Source organism: Enhydra lutris, unplaced genomic scaffold (genome assembly GCF_002288905.1).
Source record: "Enhydra lutris kenyoni isolate GAN:26980312 unplaced genomic scaffold, ASM228890v2 scaffoldscaffold2, whole genome shotgun sequence".
In the NCBI taxonomy this organism is placed as follows: Eukaryota; Metazoa; Chordata; class Mammalia; order Carnivora; family Mustelidae; genus Enhydra; species Enhydra lutris.
The window spans coordinates 89,544,779-89,572,572 of NW_019154086.1; the positions used below are offsets into that span (position 1 = coordinate 89,544,779).

The window sequence follows — 27,794 nt, forward strand, 5'->3', positions numbered from 1 at the left end:
ATGAGCCGCGTGGTCTCACTGCTGCTGGGCGCTGCGCTGCTCTGCGGCCACGGAGTTCTCTGCCGCCGGGTGGTCAGCGGTGAGTCAGGGGGCTGCCCGCCGAGCGGACAAGCAGGGAGAGGGGACCGCGGGGTGCGGGGACAAGGGCGGTGCGTGGCCGTCTGTTCTGGGGTCAAGGCTCTCCAGGAGCTTGGAAACCTGTGAGGAGTAGGGGGTCGGGAGGAGCGGGAGACGTGGCAGGGAAGGGACTAGATTGTGGTCAGCTTTCTTCCCGGCCCCGCAAAAACACACGCAGAGAAAAGTTTAAATTTGGGGGGAGTGCCTGGTTCAGTAACTGCAAAGTGAGCTCTGCTACAGCGTTTTCCAAGACTAATTTTCACTCTCTTTTTAAGAGAGTAGGCCACGGGGCAGGGCTTGGCACCTGCAAAAGGGGTGGGGTACCATGGAGCAGGAAGAGGAAAGAAACCCAGAGCTTCAAGAACCGCTGCAGAAATGCCAACCCCTGTTGGCTTGTCTTGACTTCGGTCTGCGCACTGTGTTCAGTCGGATGGTTTCTGAGACCAGACCTACTCTTTGTGGGTGGCTCTCAGACTCCTGGGCATACATGCGGCCTTTGTTCTCAGGGAGGGCTGACAAAGAACAGGGGACTTACTGGTCATTGTATGTAGAGGCCTTTCCTTTGCACACCTTATTCCAAGTTGGAGACTTTTCTGAAAAGGAAGTCCGGTCGAGTTGGGCTGAAGTGTACATGGTAATGGCCACAGGTTCGTGCACACAGTAGGTGCCCAATTAGGTGGGCCGAGTCTGTGCCAAGGAAGTGGATCAGAATTGGCAAGCTTCCAAGCATTTGCTCTGATTTTTCTTTTTCTTCGACTTTCATTGTTCTATTGTTAAGCAATTTATGTCTCATTCACCATCCCTTACTTTGGGGGAAGGTCTCTTTAAAAAAAAAAAAAGAAAAAAAAAAAAGATTCTCAAAAGCTTAGGATGAATGAATTGTGCCTTACATGAAAACTGAGTATAACAATCCCTACTGAAATTTCTTGCAATGTTAATTAAAGTGTTTCAATGAATATTTGTTGAATGTATGTGGGAAAGTGTTTTAAGTGTGGACTTTTTTTTTTTTAATGTAAAAAGCACAAATTCCTTTTCACATTCCGTTCATCAATATAACAGGTGTCACTAGAGGTAAGGATAGATGAGAGATGACATCAACTTAATCCATAGTGAAGCCAGACCTTTAGAAACTGGCATATTAAGCTTAATTGTTGCTGATCTTCCCCTCAGCAATATGTGATGTTCTACATCTTGAGACTATAATTCTTCAGTGTCTAGTTATCAATCACTCACCGCTGACTTTTTGGCCCTCTGGAGACACTGGAATTAAATACATGGTGAACTGTCGTTTGGACATGCATGCTGCTTACATTTGGGGAGCAGGGAAGAAAATCAGGCTCATTATATTGATAAATTGAAAACTTTACAGTACCAAGTTAGGGTGTTACAGGAACCATATATTAGAACCCTTTCCCCTTAATATAGCTTTGAAGAAAAAGCTCACTATATAGACCTGAGTATTTGAATTACATATTTGACTGCTTTTGTGTTTATGAGAATTACTCTTACAAATGATTGAGCAGCAGAGACCAAGCTTTTAGCATATGGTGTGTTTTTAGAAACACTTCATTGCCTTGAGTAGTATCCTTTTGGTATATTCTTGTTTGTATGCCATAAACTTTGCAAAAGAGAAGAAAAATATGTAAAATAAAAACAGAACTTAAAAAATTATCAATGAAAAGTTTTTTTTTTCTGTATTCTATTATTGCATAAATTGTTGCAAACCTTTTGTTTGTTTTCCTGTGAAGTATTTATAGGCATCTTGTAGATGACATCTGGAAAATTTCTAATTAACTGAACATGATCTATTTGATTTAGCATAAATGATGATGTTTACTTGATATCAAAACAATTACTTAGTTATGTTTTTCTTATGGATAATTTAATTACCCTTGGCCATAAAAATTTGCATTAAAATTTAACCATTATAAGTTTGTGATTTTATCCTTTGAAGACAATTAAAAAATATTTTAGCCACAATAGCATGAATATAGAGAGTCTAAAACATGACATGTTGGAAGTAGTAGGTCTAATGTCTGATGCATCAATGTTAAGTTCTATGTGGTGCATCAGCTTTTTCCTGCCACTGGGGACCAAAATTCTACTCAAGTATCTGTCAAATGAAATCAGCTCTTTGGGGCTGTTATTAGGAACATACTTGTAACATATGGAACATATCAGTATAGCTATTTGTAATTTATATTTAGTGTACCAAAATAATTACTTTCTCCAGAAAAAAGACAGGAACCCACAAAATAATTCTTTAAGAAATTTTCTTTATTTTAGTACTTTAAAACATGAGATATTTCCCATACTTTTAAATACATCACTATTTTAAAAGTTGAGAAACAAAATAAAAGTATTTTCACAAGAAATAGGAAAGTATTTTTATAGATTAGCAGTCATGTTTATTTTGATGCATAAATACATAGTAAAATAAATAACCATGAGAGTAATTTAATGTATTAGAGTATTTAATGAAAGAGTATTTAATGAATTTATGAGTTAATTTTGGAATTACTTTTAGGATCTCAGATTTGTACTGATTTGTTACTGACCACAGATATGTAGAGAATATTTGTGGGGAGTAAAATCATTTAATTCCATGACTTGACTGGTAGATTATGAGAGATTTAGGACAAAGATAAGAGGATTTTACTGATGGGAACATGGATACATATGAGAAAGAAGTGTTCAGGAGCGCCAGGTAGGTTTCCAACTTGGTATAGGCTCAGGTTTCTCAGAGTCATGGCGTCCATGCTAGGCATGAAGCTGACTTGAGATTCTCTCCCTCTGTTCCCTCGCCCCCTGCCCTGCCACCTCTCTCCCTCTCTCTCTTAATAAATAAGTAAATCTTTAAAAAAAAACAACAACAAAGAAACAAAAGAGATCTGTTCAAAATTCAGGTTTTTAAGGTAGAAAGATATGTCTGAAGAACATGTGGGTATTTTTAAATATTTGAGGTGTTTTTGAAGTAATGTGTGTGTATGTTTTTTACTCTTGCTTTTTCTTTTTAGTGGGCGCAGCAGTGATCCCCAACCTGTTACACAGTAAAGGGCACTAAGTGTTTTGCATGGTACCTCCATATTTCTGCAGAAAATGTTAATATGTATTAATTTGAACTCATTGGAATTGACCTGCATGTTCTTTAGGATCCTGGGGGATTTAGACACATCTCTTCTGTTGTGTAGCTGCCACAGAATTATGCAAATCTATGGGTCGTGACCAGTAGCTGTAGGTTATTGTAATAGCAAACGAGATAGAAAAAAATCTGCTGAGCATATCCCATTCTGTGGTACTATTCCATGACATCATCAAAAGCATAAAGTGATGACAGTGCAATTTTCAAAGATGCAATTACTTTAAGTATCTCTTGGGCAGGAAAGGAACAAATTAATCTTATTACTAGTCATTTAATAAATTACACATCTATCATAGCCATTACTCCTTAACTGCTATTTTTCATCATTTTATAGATTTGTTTTGAGAACTCTTCTTCCCGAGGATGGCAATAACTATTTCAATAATGTTAAAAATGAGGTGGTATTGTGTAAAGGGGTCCGAGTGGAAATCCAGCTGATGTTCACACTAATAATTTTTACTTTTTATAACAGCATTCTGTGCTGGGCACTTGGTGTACAGGTGGATGAATGTACACAATTGGCAGGCGCTCTTGTAACATATTACAGGTAATAGAAAAGATCCGATGACTTGAATCCTGTTGCACTCCTTGTAATTGGGAAAAATTCATTTGGGGTTTGCTTTATGTAGAAGATGTAAGGGCTGGATGAAAAAAAAAGTACTTAAGACTAGATATGGTTTGAAAATCTGATATAGATGTTGCAATATTAATCCTGTGTCTAAATGTTCAGTAATAGAAAAACCAAAATCTGCTTAGAAAAACAAACTCTCAATGCATAAGCCCTTGCACATATCAGCAATGGTAATCAATAACAGATCAATGCTAATAATTTAAGATAGAAAACATGAATAAGGTATATGTTCATCAATCTCTTTATTTCATGAAATATTTCGCTTTCGAAAAAATATTACATTTGTCTAGGGAGGCAGCATAGACATCTGGGTGAAGGTGTGGACTATGAGGCCAGAGAGACAGTCTGGTTCTAAACCCTGACTACTGTGTTGTGTGAATCTGCAAAATATCTAACTGTTTAAAATAGGATGGGAGCTACATGATGTGACCTACAGCACAGGACTGTTGGAGGGTGAAGGGGTTTGAACAGATTTGTGCAGACTGGGTCGTGCACAGGGAGTTTGTGCCAAGAAGCTGAGAGGGAGCTCGGCGTGCAGGTCCTGTGCCTGGAGCTAAGGCCACCTAGAAGAAAACAACTTTTTCTAGCTGAGCAGCCTATATCGCCAGGAGAACACATCTTTTCCTAATTTACCCAAAGGTGTGGCTGGTGCTAGCAGTGAGACCCTCCATGCTTAACTATTCATAAATGTCTGACTATTATTATTACAATACTTCTTTAAAACTCCTTTTTAGGTGAGAAAACTCCATTTTAGGTGAGAAAACCAGGAAAGTTTTAAGTAATGCCCCCAAGCATACCCACAATTCAAGTATAGCTCTGGAATTCTCAGCAGCTCTTTTTGATTGAATGTTTTAACTTTTGAGTCACACAGTCACTTGGTTTACCATTTGCTATTTAGATCCCAATTTTTAAATATGCAAATTTAAAAATATGAGTTCCATTCCCTTCTCAAAGCTTGTGGTATTTCTCAGTGGGAGAGGTAGGACTTGCAACTGCCACCACCATCCACAAAATGACCCAGGACTACAGTTTTGAGTTTATCAATGCAAGAAAATATATTCTAACACCCTTGTACTAGCACGTTATACATTTAATTGCACTATAAAATCTCTGTTACAAAAATTAAAACTTATAACAAAACTTTTTTATTTTTTTAAATAAAAAATCATCCTTAAGTTGGTGTACTATTGAACACTTTAAGGAGCACACTGTTTGAAAGCATTTCATTTTAGTTTAGAAGTGCTGGCATTGTATCAGAGATCATGGCACAGTGTATAATGTTGGATCCAACCTATTTAGTTATGTGATTTGGGAGAGAGTAAGAAAGAATGATGAAAAACCAATTATTTTGTGGGATTTTGGTAAAATATCCAAAGTTCAGTCAGTCAGGTTTGGGGAGGACTTATCATGTAGATTCTCTTTTGTACAATTTTTTTTTTCCTTTTTGTAACTAAAAGTGGATCATGATTGAACCATAGAAATTCATATCTTCTATGCTTTTATTGAAAATTATGATATAAATTCAATACTCAATATTAATAATATATGCTTAGAGCATAAGGTATAAGAAAAATGTTATTACTTTGCTCACAGAGGACTCAGCTGTCAGAAAGTTAATAAATACAAGCAAAATAAAACTGAATCATAGATCCTTTCTATTCGGGAAGAAAAAAGTAAACTGCCATAATACTATGAGTTCGGCCCCACTTTTATATCAATGCCAAAAGCATTTACTGCCAATATTTAGTTCTAACAGACAAAACCATCTATTCATGGGAATAGTAGAGTAGCAGAATCTTAGCAGTGACAGTGATAGGAATGTTTATGCTGTATGCATATGTGTATAATATTAATAGGTATAGAATCCTAGGTGGAAATCCTAGGTGACATTTAGTAAATTGTTAGTATGAAGTTTGCCTTAGTGTAATAAACACTGTTGCATGGTTATCTGAATATTTATCTAAATATGTTATGGTTAGCAGAGGGTGGATGGAAGTAGATATAGTAGGTGAAGTTTAGAATTCCTATCATTCAAAATAGTCAATGGAACATTCTATCTGAATGAAACATTTAAAGATCAGAGAAAAGGGAGTTCCCCATGTGATCTCACAGAAGGAGAAGAGAGATAGTTGTAATGGTTCTCTAGGAAGATTAGCCTTTACAGAAGTGGGAAAAGTGGCTTCCAGAAGATCTGTATTAATGGAACTTTTCTGGGAATTAGGGCAACATTTGTTTCCCAGCTGTTGGAGTTCCCCTGCCATGACGGCCAAATTTCCATCAGCTGAAATGGTGGGGAGCGTTCAGCAGCTCCTTTTGCTTGGTTTTGCTACTGCTTGGACTACATTTGCACAATAAGGCGGTAGTTGGGAGTGAAATAGAAATGGATGTCCAGAAATCCACAGTGTCAGCTTTAACTGATTGTATATGAATGGTAATAAAACTGGGCCAGGTATCTGTAATTTTCAAACAACCTTGCTAGATCTGAACTGCTAGTGACCTTTCAGTTCAGAATCTGAGGACACAACTGATATTCAGCAGATACTTTGGAGTTAATATCTACCTGTTCTAGTGGTAGTTGGCCCCTATTTGGATCCCCTGACTGTACCTCTGCTTTGCAGCCACTGCAGTCTCTACCCCCTCCCCCATGACCCTGGACCACTCCATCACCCACAGCCAAGGTGAGAATGCCTGTCACAGACAGTGCCATGGTCAGCTAGCATCTAGGACTCACGCACACTTTTTAACTACTTTAAATAGAATCCCTGCCTTAGGTTTTCCTCTTATTAATATTATGTCTCTGTAGACTCACATAACAGTGTTAGGAATTTCCACATTGCATTAAAATTCTCTTAAACATTTCATTCAAAATGCTACCCTTAATTTTATAAATTAAACTGTAATTTCAGTGTAACTATTTCAGTGTCCTCACTGTAAAGAAATCTGTGTAGTGTTTATTTTTTAACTTATCAAAGAGAATGAGCGGAGACTTTTAGCATTTAAATTATATGTAGGCACCCTCTGAATGAGTGTTGGCCTTGGTATATAAATAATTTTTACTCATTCAAGTTTCTGGTTAATTTATTTTTTAAATGGGCTCCTTTTTGACATCTTGTAAAACAATCTTGTTGGACAAGTTTAATATTTCAGAAGTGTTGGAGGCAAATCCAAGTCTGAGAGTTCTTGGAGTGAAAAACTGAGCCCATTGAAGACTCAGGGGAATGCAGTTGAGATATATTTCGAGACAGAAATATGTAAAGACTGTAGAAGAAAGTGGAAATAGCTTGCTTTAAAAATACAGGCACAGAACTCACTGGGCTTAATGGCATTTTTAGAATATTATCAGGAGCAACCATTTTAAACAATGAAGTCATCACAATATCTAATAATAAATTAGGAGAAATTAAAATAAATAATTGTATTAGAATCAGCCCCTGGGACTTTCATGATTATTTCTCAAGGATGATTTATTTCAGACTGATTTGTCCTCTTGAAATCTCTTTAATCCCATTTTCCTGCAGTCATTCATACTAATGTTTTATTTTTCATTAACAATTAGTTGGGGCTGTCCATTCATTTGTTTATGTTATTCAGTGTGGTGCTCCTGGGTCCAGATCACAGTTAATGCGACAGAGAGGACAACTGGCTGGCTGGCTTGCATTGCTACATCTACTTTATTAGATGGCAATACTCAGCTTGGGCCATGATATTGAATGCTTATCACTCAAACACCGTGGTGAGGTTAATGGCCTCCTGATTTCGGCACCCTCCCGACTCTGAGTGTCATCATAGGTCATTAATTGCTGATTCTGGGGGAGAATGGATGTGATACCGATGTTGACTCAGTGTGATATACTGTAATTAAGAGTACAAATCTTGAATGCAGTATTTTTTAGCCAGTGTTTAAGTACAGTAACACTCCACTCTCTCCACTACTGACAACTTTTCTTGATCAACTCCAAAATTAAATACCTGCTGAGAAAACCCTTCAATCCCAACAAGAATAATGTTCATGTAGACAAAACTTAAGAAAGCTGTAGAGCTCTGCCTTAATTTCTTCGCATAAAGTAATTTGACTTAATTTTACATAAAATACTTGGTAGTCTGTTTTCCGAGGCCAAACCTAAGCTGAAATTGGAAGAAGGTGAAGAAACTAATAGAGGTTCTGGGCAGCAGATCGGGAAAAAGAAATAGTGACAGAGAGGGATGCATGATTTTTAATGTTGACAGAAGAGAACAGAAGTGAAACAAAGAAGCTAATCTGGAGATTATCTCTATAATTTGGCATACTTGCCTGGTGGTACAAGGGAGCAGAAGTAAATCAAGAGTCTATGCGTTGAACCACCCAGGTGGCCTTAACTAAGGGAAAGTTGAAAAGAAAGGCAGTGTTACCACTTTCAAACTCACAAAGGAAGTAATTGCAACTAGTCTAATAGGGCATCTTTTAGGTTAAATTTGAAGAAGTCATTTTATTTAATATGTCTCCATTTAATACATAAATAGAGATTCTAATGCTGAAAAACAATTTGTTCTCACATACATCACCTAAGCTGTTTTTAATTTAACAGTCTTTGAAAGACACGTTTGGCCAAATTTCAGTTTACCCAGATCTCTATCCGAGTTATCAGAGATTGACAATAATCAGCAATAGATGAGATTTTAAAAGCACCTTTATTACGTGATGTGTTTGTTTCATATTTAAAATGCCTTTCTTTTTTGTTTATTTGTTCGTTTTTAGTATTTGATTCTCTGAGTTCAGGGAAGCCTGAATGGCTCAGTCTGTTGAACGTCCAACTCTTGGTTTCAGCTGGGATTGTGATCTCGGTGTTGTGAGATCCAGTGTGATCTCTGCACATGGTTTCTGGAGTCTGCTTGAGATTCTTTCCCCTCCTCCCTTCCCCTTGCCCTCTACTACCCACCCTCACACCCCTCATGTGCACTCGCTTTCTTCCATTCTCTCTCTCTCTCTCTCTCTCTCTGAAATAGATAAAATCTTGATTCTCTAAGTTCAAATTTGGGAAATTCTATTTGGAGTTTATAACTCATTTGAGATGTCTGTGTAGAAACAGAGAAGTCATTGGCTGAGCGATTGGAGATCACACATGGAGATCACCTATGAAACCAGAAAATATTCAGAGAATTGAGAAGGAGAATTTTCTCAAAGATTACTCTATAGTACTCTAGAAATCTATCCTGTCACTTTTAATGCTGTATTTTATTAATAAATTATTACTAGAATTACTTTAATTTTGACCTCTATTAACTTTCAATGTAATGTATTTAATGTATATACAATAAAAGCAAATATTTATGCCTCAAATTTCCCACCTTAAAGGTTTTTCATGATACCTTCTAAACATTGCTTTTTAAAATTTTATTTGTTTTTTTAAACAAAATTATTTTATGAATTGTTTTTCTTTCATAGTTTTGGCCTTTTAGCTCTCCATATACCTGAAATTTCTTTAGCTACTTTCATATGCTGTGATAATTAGTTTATATCTAAGCCAGAAGAATCATGAGTTCCCTTTACAGAAATTTTCTTTAAGTAAAGTGTTTTGAAGTTTGTGTTAGAAGTTTACCTAGGGAATCAATTTGCTTTTATAAATTGAAAGTAATAATTTAAAAAATAAACCTTATAAAATGATTCAATGGAATAATCATTCTTGGGAGAGTGCATCCTGTGTTGATTGGCTCTTTAACCTTAATTCATAATAGCTTATGAATATAGCTCGGGTAATCAATACATAGCATCTTTTTTTCAGGCCAGAAGGTGTGTTTTGCTGACCTCAAGCATCCCTGCTACAAAATAGCCTACTTCCATGAACTGTCGAGCCGAGTGAGCTTCCAGGAGGCACGCCTGGCTTGTGAGAGTGAGGGGGGAGTCCTTCTCAGCCTGGAGAATGAGGCAGAACAGAAGTTAATAGAAAGTATGTTGCAAAACCTGACAAAACCAGGAACGGGAATTTCTGATGGTGATTTCTGGATAGGGCTTTGGCGAAATGGAGAGGGGCAGACATCTGGTGCCTGCCCAGATCTCTACCAGTGGTCTGATGGAAGTGCTTCCCAGTACCGGTGAGTAGGGGTGCTGAAAAGTTGGATGTTCTCTGGGGGACTCAAAAGGGAGAAGGGAGATTTCTGTTCAACTGTAGAGGATGTCAGAATGGAAGAGGCCAAGTGGGTGTTGGGTATTAAGGAGGACACTTGTTGTGATGAGTACTGGGTGTTGTATGTAAGTGATGAATCACTAAATTCTACTTCTGAAACTAATATTTCACTCAATGTTCACTAACTGGAATTTAAATAAAAACTCAAAACAAAAAGCAAAACAAAAAGAATAGAATGGGTGAAATCACTTCGAGGTGTTCCTGTTGCTCTGTTTACAGAAACTGGTATACTGATGAACCTTCCTGTGGAAGTGAGAAATGTGTTGTGATGTATCATCAACCAACGGCCAATCCAGGCCTTGGGGGTCCCTACCTTTACCAGTGGAACGATGACAGGTGCAACATGAAGCACAATTACATCTGCAAGTATGAACCAGGTAGGAAATACCATAAATAGGGATAATGGATTTTGTGCGTATTTGGTTATATTTTGATCTTCACTATTTATATTTAGGCTTCACTGCCTTTGACTCTTTGTGTTTCTCTGCTCTGAAACCCAGACTTTCTCTGCAGCTTGTCATAGAGCTCAGTGTCCTGAAAAATACTTTATGCTATAGAACAAATTGCCCAGTCAGTTAAGCAGAAGGGGTAACTGGACACATTTGGAGACCTGTATTTAAGGGAAAATAACATTTCTTTTTCTTTTTTCTTTTTTTTTCTTTATTAACATATAACGTATTAGCCCCAGGGGTACAGGTCTGTGAATTGCCAGGTTTACACACTTCACAGCACTCACCATAACACATACCCTCCCCAATGTCCATAAGCCCACCACCCTCTCCCTACCCCCCTCCCCCTGGCAACCCTCAGTTTGTTTTGTGAGATTAAGAGTCTCTTATGGTTTGTCTCCCTCCTGATCCCATCTTGTTTCATTTATTCTTTTCCTACCCCCCAAGGCCCCCCAACGTTGCATCTCCACTTCCTTATATCAGGGAGATCATATGATAGTTGTCTTTCTCCGATTGACTTATTTTGCTAAGCATAATACCCTCTAATTCCATCCACGTCATCACAAATGGCAAGATTTCATTTCTTTGGATGGCTGCATAGTATTCCATTGTGTATATATACCACATCTTCTTTATCCATTCATCTGTTGATGGACATCTAGGTTCTTTCTATAGTTTGGCTACTGTGGACATTGCTGCTATAAACATTTGGGTGTACATGCCCTTTCAGATCACTACATTTGTATCTTTAGGGTAAATAGCCAGTAGTGCAATTGCTGGGTCATAGGGTAGCTCTATTTTCAACTTTTTGAGGAACCTCCATGCTGTTTTCCAGAGTGGTTGCACCAGCTTGCATTCCCACCAACAGTGTAGGAGGGTTCCCCTTTCTCCGCATCCTCGCCAGCATCTGTCATTTCCTGACTTGTTAATTTTAGCCATTCTGACTGGTGTGAGGTGATATCTCATTGTGGTTTTGATTTGTCTTTCCCTGATGCCAAGTGATGTGCCGCACTTTTTCATGTGTCTGTTGGCCATCTGGGTGTCTTCTTTGCAGAAATGTCTGTTCATGTCCTCTGCCCATTTCTTGATTGGATTATTTGTTCTTTGGGTGTTGAGTTTGCTGAGCCCTTTGTGGATTTTGGATACTAACCCTTCATCTGATATGTCATTCGCAAATATCTTCTCCCATTCTGTCAGTTGTCTTTTGGTTTTGTTAACTCTTTCCTTTGCTGTGCAAAAGCTTTTGATCTTGATGAAGTCCCAATAGTTCATTTTTGCCCTTGCTTCCCTTGCCTTTGGCATGTTCCTAGGAAGAAGTTGCTGTGGCTGAGGTCAAAGAGGTTGCTGCCTGTGTTCTCCTCAAGGATTTTGATGGATTCCTTTCTCACATTGAGGTCCTTCATCCATTTTGAGTCTATTTTCGTGTATGGTGTAAGGAAATGGTCCAGTTTCATTCTTCTGCATGTGGCTGTCCAATTTTCCCAACACCATTTGTTGAAGAGACTATCTTTATTCCATTGGACATTCTCTCCTGCTTTGTTGAAGATTAGTTGACCATAGAGTTGAGGGTCTATTTCTGGGCTCTCTATTCTATTCCATTGATCTATGTGTCTGTTTTTGTGGCAGTACCATACTGTCTTGATGATGACAGCTTTAGTAATAGAGCTTGAAGTCTGGAATTGTGAGGCCACCAACTTTGGTTTTCTTTTTCAATATTCCTCTGGCTATTCGAGTTCTTTTCTGGTTCCATATAAATTTTAGGATTATTTGTTCCATTTCTTTGAAATAAATTGATGGGATTTTGATAGGGATAGCATTAAACATGTAGATTGCTTTAGGTAGCATAGACATTTTCACAATATTTGTTCTTCCAATCCATGAGCATGGAACATTTTTCCTTTTCTTTGTGTCTTCCTCAATTTCTTTCATGAGTACTTTATAGTTTTCTGAGTATAGATTCTTTGCCTCTTTGGTTAGGTTTATTCCTAGGTATCTTATGGTTTTGGGTGCAATTGTAAATGGGATTGACTCCTTAATTTCTCTTTCTTTTGTCTTGTTGGTGTAAAGAAATGTAACTGATTTCTGTGTATTGATTTTATATCCTGACACTTTACTGAATTCCTGTATAAGTTCTAGCAGATTTGGAGTGGAGTCTTTTGGGTTTTCCACATATAGTATCATATCATCTGCAGAGACTGAGAGTTTCACTTCTTCTTTGCCAATTTGGATGCCTTTAATTTCTTTTTGTTTTCTGATTGCTGAGGCTAGGACTTCTAGTACTATGCTGAATAGCAGTGGTGATCATGGACAATCCTGCCGTGTTCCTGACCTTAGTGGAAAAGCTCTCAGTTTTTCTCCATTGAGAATTATATTTGTAGTGGGTGTTTCATAGATGGCTTTGATGATATTGAGGTATGTGCCCTCCATCCCTACACTCTGCAGAGTTTGGATCAGGAAAGGATGCTATACTTTGTCAAATGCTTTTTCAGCATCTATTGAGAGTATCATATGGTTCTTGTTCTTTCTTTTTTTAATGTATTGTATCACATTGATTGATGTGCAGATGTTGAACCAATCTTGCAGCCCTGGAATAAATTCCACTTGGTCGTGGTGAATAATCCTTTTAATGTACTGTTGGATTCTATTGGCTAATATTTTGGTGAGAATTTTTGCATCTGTGTTCATCAAGGATATTTGTCTGTAATTCTCTTTTTTGATGGGATCTGTGTCTGGTTTTGGGATCAAGGTAATGCTGACCTCATAAAATGAGTTTGGAAGTTTTCCTTCCATATCTATTTTTTGGACAGTTTCAGAAGAATAGGAATTAATTTTTTTTCTTTAAAAGTTTGATAGAATTCCCCTGGGAAGCCGTCTGGCCCTAGGCTCTTGTTTGTTGGGAGATTTTTGATGACTGCTTCAATCTCCTTACTGGTTATGGGTCTGTTCAGGTTTTCTATTTCTTCCTGGTTCAGTTGTGGTAGTTTATATGTCTCTAGGAATGCATCTATTTCTTCCAGATTGTCAAATTTGCTGACATATAGTTGCTCATAATATGTTCTTATAATTGTTTGTATTTCTTTGGTGTTGGTTGTGATCTCTCCTCTTTCATTCATGATTTTATTAATTTGGGTCCTTTCTCATTTCTTTTTGATAAGTCTGGCCAGGGGTTTATCACTTTTATTAATTCTTTCAAAGAACCAGCTCCTAGTTTCGTTGATTTGTTCTATTTTTTTTTTTTTTTTTTTTTTTGGTTTCTATTTCATTGATTTCTGCTCTGATCTTTATGATTTCTCTTCTCCTGCTGGGTTTAGGCTTTCTTTCTTGTTCTTTCTCCAGCTCCTTTAGGTGTAGGGTTAGGTTGTGTGCTTGAGAACTTTCTTGTTTCTTGAGAAAGGCTTGTACCACTATATATTTTCCTCTCAGGACTGCCTTTGCTGTGTCCCACAGATTTTGAACTGTTGTGTTTTCATTATCATTTGTTTCCATGAATTTTTTCAATTCTTCTATAATTTCTTGGTTGACCCATTCATTCATTAGAAGGATGCTCTTTAGTCTTCATGTATTTGGATTCTTTCCAAATTTTATCTTGTGATTGAGTTCTAACTTCAGCACATTGTGGTCTGAAAATATGCAGGGAATGATCCCAGTCTTTTGATACCAGTTGAGTCCTGATTTAGGACCGAGGATGTGATCTATTCTGGAGAATGTTCCATGTACACTAGGGAAAAATATATATTCTGTTGCTTTGGGATGGAATGTTCTGAATATATTTGTGATGCCCATCTGGTCCAGTGTGCCATTTAAGGCCTTTATTTCCTTGATGATTTTTGCTTAGATAATCTGTCCATTTCAGTGAGGGGAGTGTTAAAGTCCCCTACTATTATTGTATTACTGTCGATGTGTTTCTTTGATTTTATTATTAATTGGTTTATATAGTTGGCTGCTCCCATGTTAGGGGCATATTTAAAATTGTTAGATCTTCTTGTTGGACAGACCCTTTGAGTATGATATAGTGTCCTTCCTCATCTCTTATTATAGTCTTTGGCTTAAAGTCTAATTGATCTGATATAAGGATTGCCACCCCAGCTTTCTTTTGATGTCCATTATCATGGTAAATTGTTTCCTACCCCCTCACTTTAAATCTGGAGGTGTCTTTGGGTCTAAAATAACTTTCTTGTAGGCAGCATATTGATGGGTTTTATTTTTTTATCCATTCTGATACCCTGTGTCTTTTGATTGGGGCATTTAGCCCATTTACATTCAGGGTAACTATTGAGAGATATGAATTTAGTGCCATTGTATTGCCTATAAGGTGACTGTTACTGTATATTGTCTCTGTTCCTTTCTAATCTACTATTTTTAGGGTCTTTCTTTGCTTAGAGGACCCCTTTCAATATTTCCTGTAGAGCTGGTTTAGTGTTTGCAAATTCTTTCAGTTTTTGTTTGTCCTGGAAGCTTTTTATCTCTCCTCCTATTTTCAATGATAGCCTAGCTGGGTATAGTATTCTTGGCTGCATGTTTTTTCTTGTTTAGTGCTCTGAATATATCATGCCAGTTCTTTCTGGCCTGCCAGGTGTCTGTGGATAAGTCTGTTGCCAATCTAATACTTTTACCATTGTATGTTACAGACTTCTTGTCCCAGGCTGCTTTCAGGATTTTCTCTTTGTCGCTAAGACTTGTAAATTTTACTATTAGGTGACAGGGTGTGGACCTATTCTTATTGATTTTAAGGGGGATTCTCTGCACCTCCTGGATTTTGATGCTTGTTCCCTTTGCCATATTAGGGAAATTCTCTACAATAATTCTTTCCAATATACCTTCTGCTCCCCTCTCTCTTTCTTTTTCTTCTGGAATCCCAATTATTCTAATGTTGTTTTGTCTTATGGTATCACTTATCTCTTGAAATCTCCCCTCATGGTCCAGTGGTTGTTTGTTTCTCTTTTGCTCCGCTTCTTTATTATCTGTCATTTGGTCTTCTATATCACTAATTCTCTCTTCTGCCTCATTTATCCTAGCAGTAAGAGCCTCCATTTTTTATTGCACTTCATTGATAGCTTTTTGATTTCAACTTGGTTAGACTTTAGTTATTTTACTTCTCCAGAAATAAAATTTTTTAATTTCTCCAGACAGTGTTTCTCTAATATCTTCCATGCCTTTTTTTGAGCCCAGCTAGCACCTTGAGAATCGTCATTCTGAACTCTAGCTCTGACATATTATCAATGTCCATATTGATAAGGTCCTGGTCTTCGGTACTGTCTCTTTTTCTTTTTGTGTGTGTGTGTGTGGTGAGTTTTTCTGCCTTGTCATTTTATTCAGATAAGAATATATGAAGGAGCAAATAAAATACTAAAAAGGTTGCAAAGACCCCAGGAAAATGTGCTTTAACCAAATCAGAAGACACCCCAAATTGTGGGGGGAAAGAAAGAGGGTAAAAAGAAGTTCAGGAAAAATAAATAAAAGAAGAAAAAATAAATAAAGAAAAAAATATAAAAAAAAGAAAATATATATATATTAGACTGGTGAATAGAACAGGATCACCTACTTTATTTTGGAGTATTTTGGTCTTTTAGAAGAAACTACCTCCCAATATTTTAAAGAATGAAAAACATATATAAGGGTAAACATGATGAAGGGATGGAATGTGAGTATAAAGATGAATTTTTTTTTTTAATTCTAAAAAAGGAGTTGATAAGATAAGTTGGTTGGGAGAATAAAGAAAAAGAAAGTGGAGAGTATTCCTCAGGCTGGAGACTAGAACAAACCCCTGTGCTAGATTTAGGGTATATTTTGATCTATTAGAAGAAGTTGTATCCCAAATTTTTTTAGAAGAAAAAACCCTATGTGTATACAAAAAATAAAGTTAGATATAATGAAGGATAAAATATGACTATAATAATGACTATAATAATGATTTTTTGAAAGGTATTGTTTAGATAAACTAGTTAAGGAATGCTAAAAGAGGAAAGGGTAAAAGTTAAAAAAAATAGCAGAAGAAAAACATAAAATTAAAAAAAATTAACTTTGCAAGACTGAAGCATCCTGGGGAGAAAGCCATGAATTCCATGCTTTGCTTTCTCCTCCTCTGGAATTCAGCTGTTCTTCTTGGTAAGTGAACTTGGTCATGGATGGATTTCTTGCTGATCTCCTTGGGGAGGGGCCTGTTGTAGTGATTCTCAAGTGTCTTTGCCCCAGGCAGAATTGCACAGCCCTTACCAGGGGCCAGGCTAAGTAATCCGCTCGGGTTTGCTTTCAGGAACTTTTGTTCCCTGAACACTTTCCGCAGAGTTCTGGAGGACAGGAATGAAAATGGCGGCCTCCCAATCTCTGGCCTGGAGGAGCCTAGAGCTCGGGTCCCCATTCCTCAGTGCGCCCTCAGAGAAAAGCGCTCAATCACTCCCATCTCCCTGGCCTCCAGCAGCGCTCCGAGCTCACCCAGCCTGTGACCAAGCTTCTCTGTCTCTGCACACAGCCCTGCCTGGAGTCTCTGAACCCTGCACATTCCTGAGCTCTTCCAGGGGGGATCTCCCGGATCTTGTGGGGTCCCTGCTCACAGACCAGTGGTCTGTGCCATGGATCACAATTTAAGGTAACCCTGAGTTGAGAGCTCACTCCTTGGCTCTGTCTCTGTAGCCAGCTTCCCTGCTTTAATACCTGTGAGCTCTGTGACACTCAGACACCCTCGATCCTTCTGTGACCCCATGGGACCTGAGACCACACTGTCCCCACGTGGGTTTCACCCCGGTTTAGCCTCTGGAGTGATGTCCCTCAGTGGAGCAGACTTTTAAAAGTTCTGATTTTGTGCTCCGTTGCTCCGCCGCTTGCCGGGAGCCAGCCTCTCCCCCCACAGTCTATCATCCCATTGCTTTGGATTCACTTATCGCCGGTCCTACCTTTCAGAAAGTGGTCATTTCCTGTTTCTAGAATTGCTGCTCTTCTTCTCTTCGATCTCCTGTTGGATTTGTAGGTGTTCAGAATGGTTTGATAAGCTATCTAGCTGATCTCCTGCTACCTGATGTCATCTCAGCCTGCTACTTCTCTGCCATCTTGACTCAAGGCCGGGATAATAACATTTCCAATGTCCAGGTCAAATTGTGTTTTTGTAAACAGATCTTTATGAAGAATAAATGTCTATTTTAAAATATTTTAAATATGTAGTGTAAAGTTTTTGAAGTCGGTATAAGTCATCAATGCAATCAAAGCACCTAGGGATTTACACATGTGAGTGACAGATCATTGGATGATTATCCAATGCATTTAAGGGAACAAAATGACTTTCCTCTTGGAACATTAGCATCTCTTTTGTTGACATTGCCACTTCACATGTGCTCTTCATTGGAAGTCAGACTGATTCTGAGTAGGGGCTTGTGCCATGGTCTTCCTTTTTGTCATTCTTTGGAATCTGCCCCTTTGATAGCTTTGGTTTGAAGTCTCCAACTTCTTGTCATGGGCAGCATGGGAAGATTGTCTTGTCCTGAGCTACAGTGGTGGGGTTTCCTGTGGACATAGTAAATTTAAATTACTTTGAAGAGGGCAGTTCCACTAAATTAATATTTGACCAAAAGTAGAGACTAACCAAAATTACATAAACTAATTTTTTTAATCACCTGAGAAAGTCAAACTAGACACCTAGGCTTTGAGAGTTTTTTGATGTTTTTCTCCTTCTCAGTGCTGGGAAGTGCCATTTCAAGTCTCCTGAGGGGCTGTCTACTTGACCTCAAAATGTGTTCATGGAAGGCAATTAGAATCAAGTACTGCTATTTCTATTATTCTCTTGAAATTACATGATTCCTTTCCAATAAGACCTTAAAGCACCAGAGATTATTTGGATTAGATTCACCCTTTTCTTTATATTTATCCTGCTCTTCAGTGTATTAGCCAGCTTTCTTTATCCCCGGTGAGTTTATTCTTTAAAGCCCTAAATCCATCATTACCCTCTTAGAAGCCTTTGCAAAGCCAAATCTGTTATGCACTTATGTTCTTTGTCTTTATTTTTTTTTCTTAGAAAAATATAAAGTTAAAATTCTCTGATATTTTCCATTGGCGATACTGTGTACTATTGAATGAAACAAAGTATGTTATACAGTATCTTTACTATTTCTTTCTCCTTTCTTTGGGCTTTTAGGTAAACTATTTGACCCTTCATACATTTATTTTATTTTTATTTTGCATTCCTACTTACCAAATTATTGAGGACACTGCCAAGCCCAGAATCTTCTTTACTTGTTTTGTGTAGGTAATCTAGGTTCATATTACTCATGGAAGAGCACTTAAGATAAAATATATATATATATTTTTTTTCTCTATCTTCTATATTCTACCTAAATCTTCAAATAGTCTATACTTTGTGAATAAGATTGCTTTATGTATTTTTTTGTTTTTGGTACACATGTGCAGTTTTATTGTTATAAATGTATAGCTATATTTACAGTCTTATTAATATAGTTAGAATTTTTATTCTTTATTTAAATTAAATATTTATTTTCTTTATTTTTTCTTTATTCTAATAGTCTAAATATGTATTTCTTTATTTTATTTTAAATATTTGTCTTCTATTTGTTAACCTTCCTTAGGCTGAGTGTTTTATTTATGGAGGAGGCTAATTTGATTAAATTTCTTGCTTCTATAGTCAATGCTCTTTTAGTGGAGAATGATTAGTTTTTAATGGTGAGGGGGTTGGAGGAGTAAGCAGTGGGATTTATTAAAATTCATAGATTAGGACACCAATTATTTTGAACTTTATTCTCCAGCTACCAGAAGCACTGTGTGGTTTGAACTTAGTCTCCTCTTTCTGCCCCCTACACACCATCTAAAATATGACTAATGATATCTGAAGTAGTAAATAATTAACCTAGTTATGAAGACATGGAATAAATCACTAATTGATTCTCTTACTCTCTTCTCCATTTTTTGTTATTGCCTTGTGAGTTACATATCTATTTTCTGTGTCTATCAGTGTTATCTTAAGACATTTTCATGGGGATCCTTCTGAATCTAATGTTTATACTTATTAAAATTGCATTATGCCCTCTTTTTCTTAGACATTAAAAGTAGTGTTTATAGGTTAAGTTTCTAAAATGTTGTTAATCAGAAATTATATTGATTTAAAGATTATTAAGATTATTTTTTAAAAATAACCAGTTCTAGATTGATAAATTGTATTACATCTGTATATTTGTGCAGCAAACCCCAGTTGAGCAGCAACTGGCATAGAGGGCCCAAGTTCTGTAGAAAAATGAGTGTAGGGTAGAACTGTATCTAAAACCTATAGGAGGATATTGAAGTGTTAGGGTGAAATATGTGTGGAAGAATAATAAATGTTATTATAGGACAGTGTATGATAAATGTCCAATAAAGAAAGACTATGTGGCCAAATTAGAGTAGCCAATCTAATATTAAAAATGATTTAACATGCTGAACTAATAGAGAATGCTGCCTGTGTTTTATTTTTTTCTTTTCCACCAGTTATCAAACATAAACAGAATTATATTTTTGAAACAAATGAAGACAAGTTACAGGTTTTTTTGTTCTCATTAATTCAACTTACTTTCACTGAACTATTAATTTACCAAATAGTGCCTTACATAAAAAAAAATAGCAGAACAATACCAGACCATGTAAGAAATTTTGACATTTTTAAATTGTATAACCATTAAAGAGATCTTATCTTATAAAAACAGGGAAAGAAATAACTTGCAAGCCTTAATTTATTATTATTAATATTTTTTAAAGAAATAGATGCTACTGAAAGCACATCTAAGTATGGCATTGTTTTTCTAGGACAGAAATGTGCTTTAGAACATCGTTATTTGAATCACCTATTCCAAATGCATCCATGTACAGTCGTCTGCTGATTTTATTGCAAGGAGAAACCTAGATACTGCACTGATATTAATGAAGAAGCCATCTAGGCTTGTCTTGGAATGGCACTTAGTGTCTCACATTCTTAGACTCCCAATTCCTGCTTCTCTTTGCCTTTCTTTCTACCTGCTGGGTCATGATTGGCTGTAGCAGCCTGTTGTCATATAGACACGGTATTGACTGCGAAAGGCAGTTTGGGGGTTGCAAGGACCAAGTCGATCGGAGTCACAAAGATTTATCAACTGGTTACTTTATTCAAAGGTAATGAAATGATGACTTCACAATTGAATAATTTCATGTAAATTTAAATTCAAGATATAATTTTATCCGTAAAGTATTCAGAAATCGAAACTCTGGTGTTTACATTGTTGTATTATAAAGTTTTATTTTCATCTGTGTTTGTATTTCTCTTCTTTATCATTATATATGATGCCTGTACCAATTATTTACAGAGATTAATCCAACTTCTCCTGTAGAAAAGACTTATTTTACAAATCAACCAGGAGACACCCATCAAAATGTGGTCGTTACTGAAGCAGGTAATGAATTCACCTGTTTTTAACCCCCCCTAACAAGAGCAGAAACTATAATTTTAAACTCTGCTTCATGCTGGCCCTAAATTTTCTTGTTGCTTGGTGATATGGTTCACTGAATTTGGCCTATGGGAGTTTACTTTTTTTTTTTTAAGATTTTATTTATTTATTTGACAGACAGAGTTCACAAGTAGGCAGAGAGAGAGGAAGGGAAGCAGGCTCCCTGCTGAGCAGAGAGCCTGATGTGGGGCTCAATCCCAGGACCCTGGGATCATGACCTGAGCTGAAGGCAGAGGCTTTAACCCACTGAGCCACCCAGGCACCCCTGGGAGTTTACTTTTGAACTAATAATGCTGAGCTAGGTTTTGAACAGAAGAATCTATTTGTTTCCTTCCTATTTTTTCACTTCAAGTCAACGTATCTAGTAATAAACTAAGTAATCCACATGGAAACCTGGACTCACAACCTTTCACATAACACATAGGCATTATGATGTAAATAGGCACATTCAGCAGATTACAAACCATGGTGTGCTGGTAAATGTTTAGTGAGTGGTTGATGTGGGAGTGGGTATAAAAGCAAAAGCCTGATTTGTATCCTTTGCAGATTCCCGTGGTAAGTGTACTCCTACCTTGGCTGGTTTCAGGATATGGAGGGGATATCACTGGTGAACAGGGTGGACAGAATGCGTATAAAGAGCTCTCAACCCAGAAGCCCCTGGTACAACCTTCTCTGCCAAAGAAACAATGAAATCCCAGTGCAAATTGTACATTCCCCGATTGGAATTATAAATCCCAATCAGAAACTTCTCCTAGGATTAGTTAGTTAGGCGCTCTTTTAGCATGGGCCTGTGACGACCGGACAGAAATCTTGATTTATCCTAGTTGCTTTGTGAAGATTGAGCCAAAGACCCAAAGTCTCAGCGTCTTTCCCCAGGTGACCCAAAATCCATGAAAGAGTAGGAAATAGTTTCTCTTCTTGACTGTTACAGATAAGGGTTCATGATGGTATTTGGAAAAAGAACAAAAATGTTTCCTGAATCCTTAAAGTCCTTGAAGTCGTGTGTTGGGAGCTCAAGATTAAGGGAAAGCATAGCAAGTTATCCCCAAAATACCCCATCACTAGACCTCAGTTAATACATCTTTTGTTAACAAAGGACATGATGTACAGTTATGTGGATAGTTTGATCTAAGTCTGGTTTACTTTGACTAGAATTATTTAGATTGCTAATGCTGACAGCTTTCGATTTACTAGCAAAATGCATAGTTTTTCAATTTTCTTTTCTTACATGGACATGATATTAAACCTTAGTGCTTTTTATTTTTCAGGTGCCTGATTTTAAAGCCAGTCAGAACATCTAGACCTAATTAAAAATGCTAATAAATAATTACATGAGGAATATTTTCCCTCTTATATCCTTGAAGAAATGTTTAATGAAGTGATTTTAATTTATATGGGGCTTAAGTGTGGCAGTGTTTTATTTTACCAAGGATACCTAACATTATCAAGTGTGATGGAACAGGATTAAAAAATGATTCATTTTAGAATTTAATTAAGATCAAGTCCTTATGCATCTGGAATCTTGCATCTCTGGGTTATGCCTGTGTCATTAGTTAATATTTACTAATATCTAGTATTTTGATTTAATCCCAGAGAGTCTTGCATATCATCGTGGCATTGACCTTACTGGTTAAGATGATTATATAACCAATAAATCAACAATTATTTTAATAATCAGTGCTTGTTTCTCAAAGTAATAACAGAGAAGGATTAATGAAGTGAGATAGCTAAGATTATTAGTATGTCATGAAAACTAGTCCTTATCTAAATGGCAGATTTAATAATAGTTTTAGAAATATGGACATTGAACTGGAGAATGGCAACCAAACAAATATATTTAACTAGATTATTCAATATTGGAGAAGAAACTTTTTCAGAATTCATTTATTTATAATAAATCTATTTTATCTTAAAGTTTTGGAAAATGTTTATATAGTTTTAGTGTTAGAATTCTGCCTCAGCCATCTTTTTATACTAAGACTGTTTTGCTTTTGTAGGCATAATTCCCAATTTAATTTATGTTGTTATACCAACAATCCCACTGCTTTTATTGATACTGGTCGCTTTTGGAACCTGCTGTTTCCAGATGCTGCATAAAAGGTAAATAATTCATATATGTAGAGACAACTTGAAAAGTTTTCTATAGGTTTTCCAGAACTCATTTAAAAAGTATAGAATTATATTTTTAATTTGCCTTAAGAAAGTTCTGAATTTGCTGTCAGTACAAATCCAGTATATACAATCTAATTAAGATAGGCCTTGATTATAGGATCCATGAATTATTTCACTTAATATTCACAAGTCATAGGAAGTAGGTACTCTTTTGTTTCTGTTTTTTGGTTGAGGATATGGTGGCTTACATGAATTATACAGTTTGCCTTGGGTCTCTTAGCTAGTGTGTGTGGCAGATTTGAAATTTGAATCCTTGCAAGCTGACGACATACACAACTATACTATACTGTCTCTTGTTGATTACATATAAGCATTAATGCTAAACCTTTCCATCTTGACCCCAAGTTGTATGTAAGACTTGGTTTTAGGGTACATTCTGTAGTACCTTTTTTAAAATTTTAAGTCATAGGTTGTTGTTTACTTCCAAAGGATTTTTTGAATATAGGAAATAAAGTACAATGGTAAAAATAGGTCACTTTTAGGAGGCAGTTTCCATCAAAATGATATGTCTTAACAGCAACATTCTTGGAGGTATTCTTTTATATCTATTTAATCATACCCTTGAGTTAAAGATGAAATTTTTTCATATGTGTCAATTTATCAGTTAAAAAATTAATATATGAAATATAGATACATGTTAAAAGAAAAAGGAAAAGGTGTTGCGTTTAAATGAGAGCATATTTGCTAGAATATACTTGCCATCTTTGTCAGTATTTTATTTTATTTTATTTTACTTTAATTTAGTTTAATTTTTTTTATTTTACTTTTTGTTTCCTTAAAACTAACCTTTATCAGTATTTTAAACAAAAACTGAGTGCCTTCATCAGAGAAGGACCTGCAAATGAAATCATTATTTTTCTTTTGATTTGAGTTCATCTTCATCTGTTTCTGAAATAAGCCATAAAGATCCACTAAGTTAAAAAAAAAAAAACCCCAGAAAAACAAAACAAAAATGTTAAATAGATGTAAACTCTAAATGGTTCACGTAAATTGTTTTAAAGGACACAAAGTGTGATGTACGGGTTCCTTAAATAAGATATTTTGAATAATGATAAGTAAATCCTGGCAAATTAATACTATATTGTGCCTTTGGGTTTTCCAACATATTTGGGAAACACAGTTAAAATTTTTGGGTAATATTTTGTACAGAAAAAAGACAGTAGTAAATATCTCATTTATTCCCTTAATACCTAAGGCTATAGATGGAAAGATGATTAGTCATTTTGAAAACCAGAGAAGTAGAGATAGGATATGACATAAATTTCCCCTTAATCCAGCAAACTGTTAAGGAAGAGCTGTAAATAACCAAATAAGATTGAAAAACAAATTTTTAAAATATTATACAGACATTGTTATTTCTAAAATAAAAATTACTCAAGTGCCAGTAACTGAGATGTCTCTAAAGTTTGTTTTTCTTCTTCCAAATAGTATATTATTGTGGAGATTCTATTCATATAAAAGTCTTCCACGTTTTTATACCTTTGAAGATCTGAGGAGTTTTCACTTGTTTCAAATTCTCGGAGTGAGAAAATAAACCAAAATTGAGTACCTCCAGATGCTGGAATTAGCTGTAGTGCTTATTTCATTCGTTCTTAGATCCTCCCCTTTTCCTTTCTTCCAGGAAAGCAAGGAGAAACTTCACCAAAGACTCAACTCCATTATCATCTGAGTGCCTTGCAGAAAGTTTAAATTCCAATCTGGTACACATAATGGTTTATATCATTCCATGTCATATTCAAAGCAATAACTCGTTTCCTTAACTGGTAGTAACTCTTAAATGAAATACTAATGCTACACAAAAATTTAAGACATTAATAACTTAACCATCTTTTATTTACTATTTGAAAAAATTTCTTGTTTTTCATAAACTTTGCTTGGTTTATTTTTCATTCATGTTAGATGACTTCATAGATAAAAGATGTGCTGTTTGTACTTTTTTGGAAGCAAATCTCCAACACGTATAATTTGGTCACAGTATTTTATTAGTAACAAATTCAGTTACATTGAAGTCAATCAAGTAGTATTATAGAATTGTATTGATCAGGCTTGTGAGGAAGAATTCTTTTCTGGATGGAGTTCTGCCATGTCTGGCAGACTGAGAGTAGATGGAATGGGTTACCTGTGGGCTGTGGAGCAGATGTCTGTGAAGGGATTGTCTGTGGGAAGCAGGAAGGGCAGGACCCAAGTTACAGGAACCAGAAGTCGTTAAGTGATCCAGGTGAGGGTTCTTTCTCAGGAAATGAGAGCCAGGAACCTAGATTTTGGTAAGTAGCCTGGTAGAGGACGATTTTCAGAGCTAAACTCAGGAACAGGCAATTACGCAGGAAACTGAGAAGTGGCCATTTTATGAAAAAGAGAGTGAGAAGATAGCCAGCTCTCTATGAGGGGATGGAAGTGTGGGCTTGGATTCTATATCTGACAGGAGGGAAGTTCAGTCTCAGATCTCGAGGAAGTAAGTTATTAAGGCCTGAATCTACTTTGAACTGCATTGGTTGCAGACACTGAAGCAAAGCCAAACTTTCGGGGATTAAGTGACTTAACTATAAAACAGGAAAACAGAGGGGAAGCGTGGTTTAGGAAGGTACTTACACTTAGGACAAAAACACTATTTTGATGATTTGGCATCAGATACAGCCTATGTGAACAGAAGAATATCCAAAAAGCAAAATTTCAAAAATAGTGATCAAATAAATTAAAGATTTATGAGTGATTATAATGAAACTTTTTGGTATTATGTCAGACACATTTGTGTGTGTGTGTGTGTGTGTGTGTGTGTGTGTGTGTGTGTTTGAATGTGTCTGAATTCTAAACTAAGAAGGGTCAAACAGAGATCAATTTTGTTTTTTTCATCATTTCACATGACCTGTTTACCATCTTCAAATACTGGAATAATCTAGAATCTTTTGTAGATATGCTGGTGAGAGAAGAAAGACCATTTTATAAGGGTCTGAAATATCTCCATTTGGACCAAAACATGCCTATTTCAATAAAAAGTCCCAGACATTGAACTTACGTCTTCTTATGTTTTTCAGTAAAGGAAGAACAAAAACTAGCCCAACTCAGTCCACACTGTGGATTTCAAAAAGCACCAGAAAAGAAAGTGGCATGGAAGTATAATAATTCATTGACTTGGCTCCAAAAGAGAAAATAAAATTGTCTAATTCTGGATCTGCATCAGGAATGGCATCAGAACATTAGCTTGGAATGGCTTGAAATCTCAAAGGACCTGCAAGATGAACTGTAAGCTCCCTCTTGAGGCAAATATTAAAATAATTTTTATATGTCTATTATTTCATTTACAAAATACGCTGTGCTAATAATGGAGTGAGACATGCTTATTTCGCTAAAGGATGCACCCAAACGTCAAGTAAATGGAATGGACCGTGCAGATAAAATTGCTGTCAACACATCAGAGAAGTGTATGTGTTGGAAGCAAGTATTTTTGTTTCTGTCACTTTTCATAAGTTATAACCTAGTTAATGTAAATTGTACTAAAATTTACAGTGTGCAAAAATATTTTACCTTTACATAAGTGTTTGATAAAAATGAACTGTTCTAGTATTTATTTTTATGGTGTTTCATTTTTCAATACGTGCTGTTTTGATCAAAGAAATGTATCACTGTTTTCAACTGACTCCACACACACATAGATCTATTACCATAGAAAAAGTTTCTTTTATAGAAGTGGTTCATCTTCTTTCAGTTTCTCTGTTCTGGGGTCTGACAATGTTTAGGAAATCTCTTCAGAAATAAGAAGCTATTTCAGTAACTGTGGTGTAAATTTACTCAAATATTTTACTTAGAGGCAAGAATTGTCTAATTTCAATTGTGCAAGACATGTGCCTTACAGTTGTTTTTAGTTTAAATTCAACAGATTTTGTAATAACTTTGTTAATAGCTGTATCAACAATATTACACTCAGTCTAGAGCAAAACAAAAGTGGCATACACAATATAAATCATGTCTTCACATGTTGCCTATATAACCACAAGTAGCTCTCTGAGGGTTCTGGAATCAGTTTGGTGCCTCCCTTGCCGACAAAACAAAGATGGTTGTTGGAGGGTGGGGATCAACACCGGAAGCAGATGGCTGTGGAGTATGCTTAAGGTTTTCCCATAGCTCTGCTCAGCCTCTATCAGCCGTAAAATAGTCTCAACCAGGTGCATCGTCACCGTCAGTGTGGAGGTAAGCACAGCACACAGATATTTCACCAAGGAGAGAAACTATGAATTACTGTGAACATGGGTTGAGGGCATTGGTGATCCTGGGTTCGTGTTGAGGATTTGCCTGAGAGAGTGAACTGTGGTTCCTCTTGTCTTATCTTCTCTAGTTTCTTCAACGCTTGTGGCTTCTTTTCAAGAGACTTGTAACTCTCGGGTCTTCAAATGTTCCTGTGTTCCTTTTAAGTAAATAAAAAGTTCTTGTTTCTGAAGAATGACCATGGATATTGTCTAAATCTTTTAAGTGAACAAAATACAGGTTTTGCATCCGTACATGAAGAGGGAGACAAACGACTATTGAAGAAGGGTATGAATGGAAGTTGGGGTTATAGAGCGTTTTAAACCTCAACTTTTCCCTGGTTAATCATTTAAACTGGAAAATAAAGAGCTTTTATTAAGGCAATTCACAACTAAAGTTGGTTGGCAAAACTTAGAGACAAATAGAAATGAG

General features: G+C 36.4%; 1 protein-coding gene across 1 annotated transcript; it reads left to right on the top strand.

The window, feature by feature from the left end:
- LOC111150666 (chondrolectin) lies at nt 1–27,554 on the top strand. Its single transcript, XM_022508186.1, has 6 exons — nt 1–79; nt 9,650–9,959; nt 10,271–10,428; nt 20,811–20,897; nt 22,949–23,051; nt 26,156–27,554. The coding sequence occupies exons 1-6, from the start codon at nt 1–3 to the stop codon at nt 26,238–26,240; spliced, it is 822 nt and encodes a 273-aa protein (XP_022363894.1). The 3' UTR covers nt 26,241–27,554.
- Nucleotides 27,555–27,794: the final 240 nt, after the last annotated feature.

Bases quoted from the DNA above. Each gene is read 5' to 3' on its own strand.
- LOC111150666 (XM_022508186.1), top strand. From the start codon at position 1: ATGAGCCGCGTGGTCTCACTGCTGCTGGGCGCTGCGCTGCTCTGCGGC. The intron at 9,960-10,270 runs GTGAGTAGGGGT...CTCTGTTTACAG, and splicing joins GGAAGTGCTTCCCAGTACCG to AAACTGGTATACTGATGAAC. The intron at 23,052-26,155 runs GTAAATAATTCA...TATGTTTTTCAG, and splicing joins TTCCAGATGCTGCATAAAAG to TAAAGGAAGAACAAAAACTA.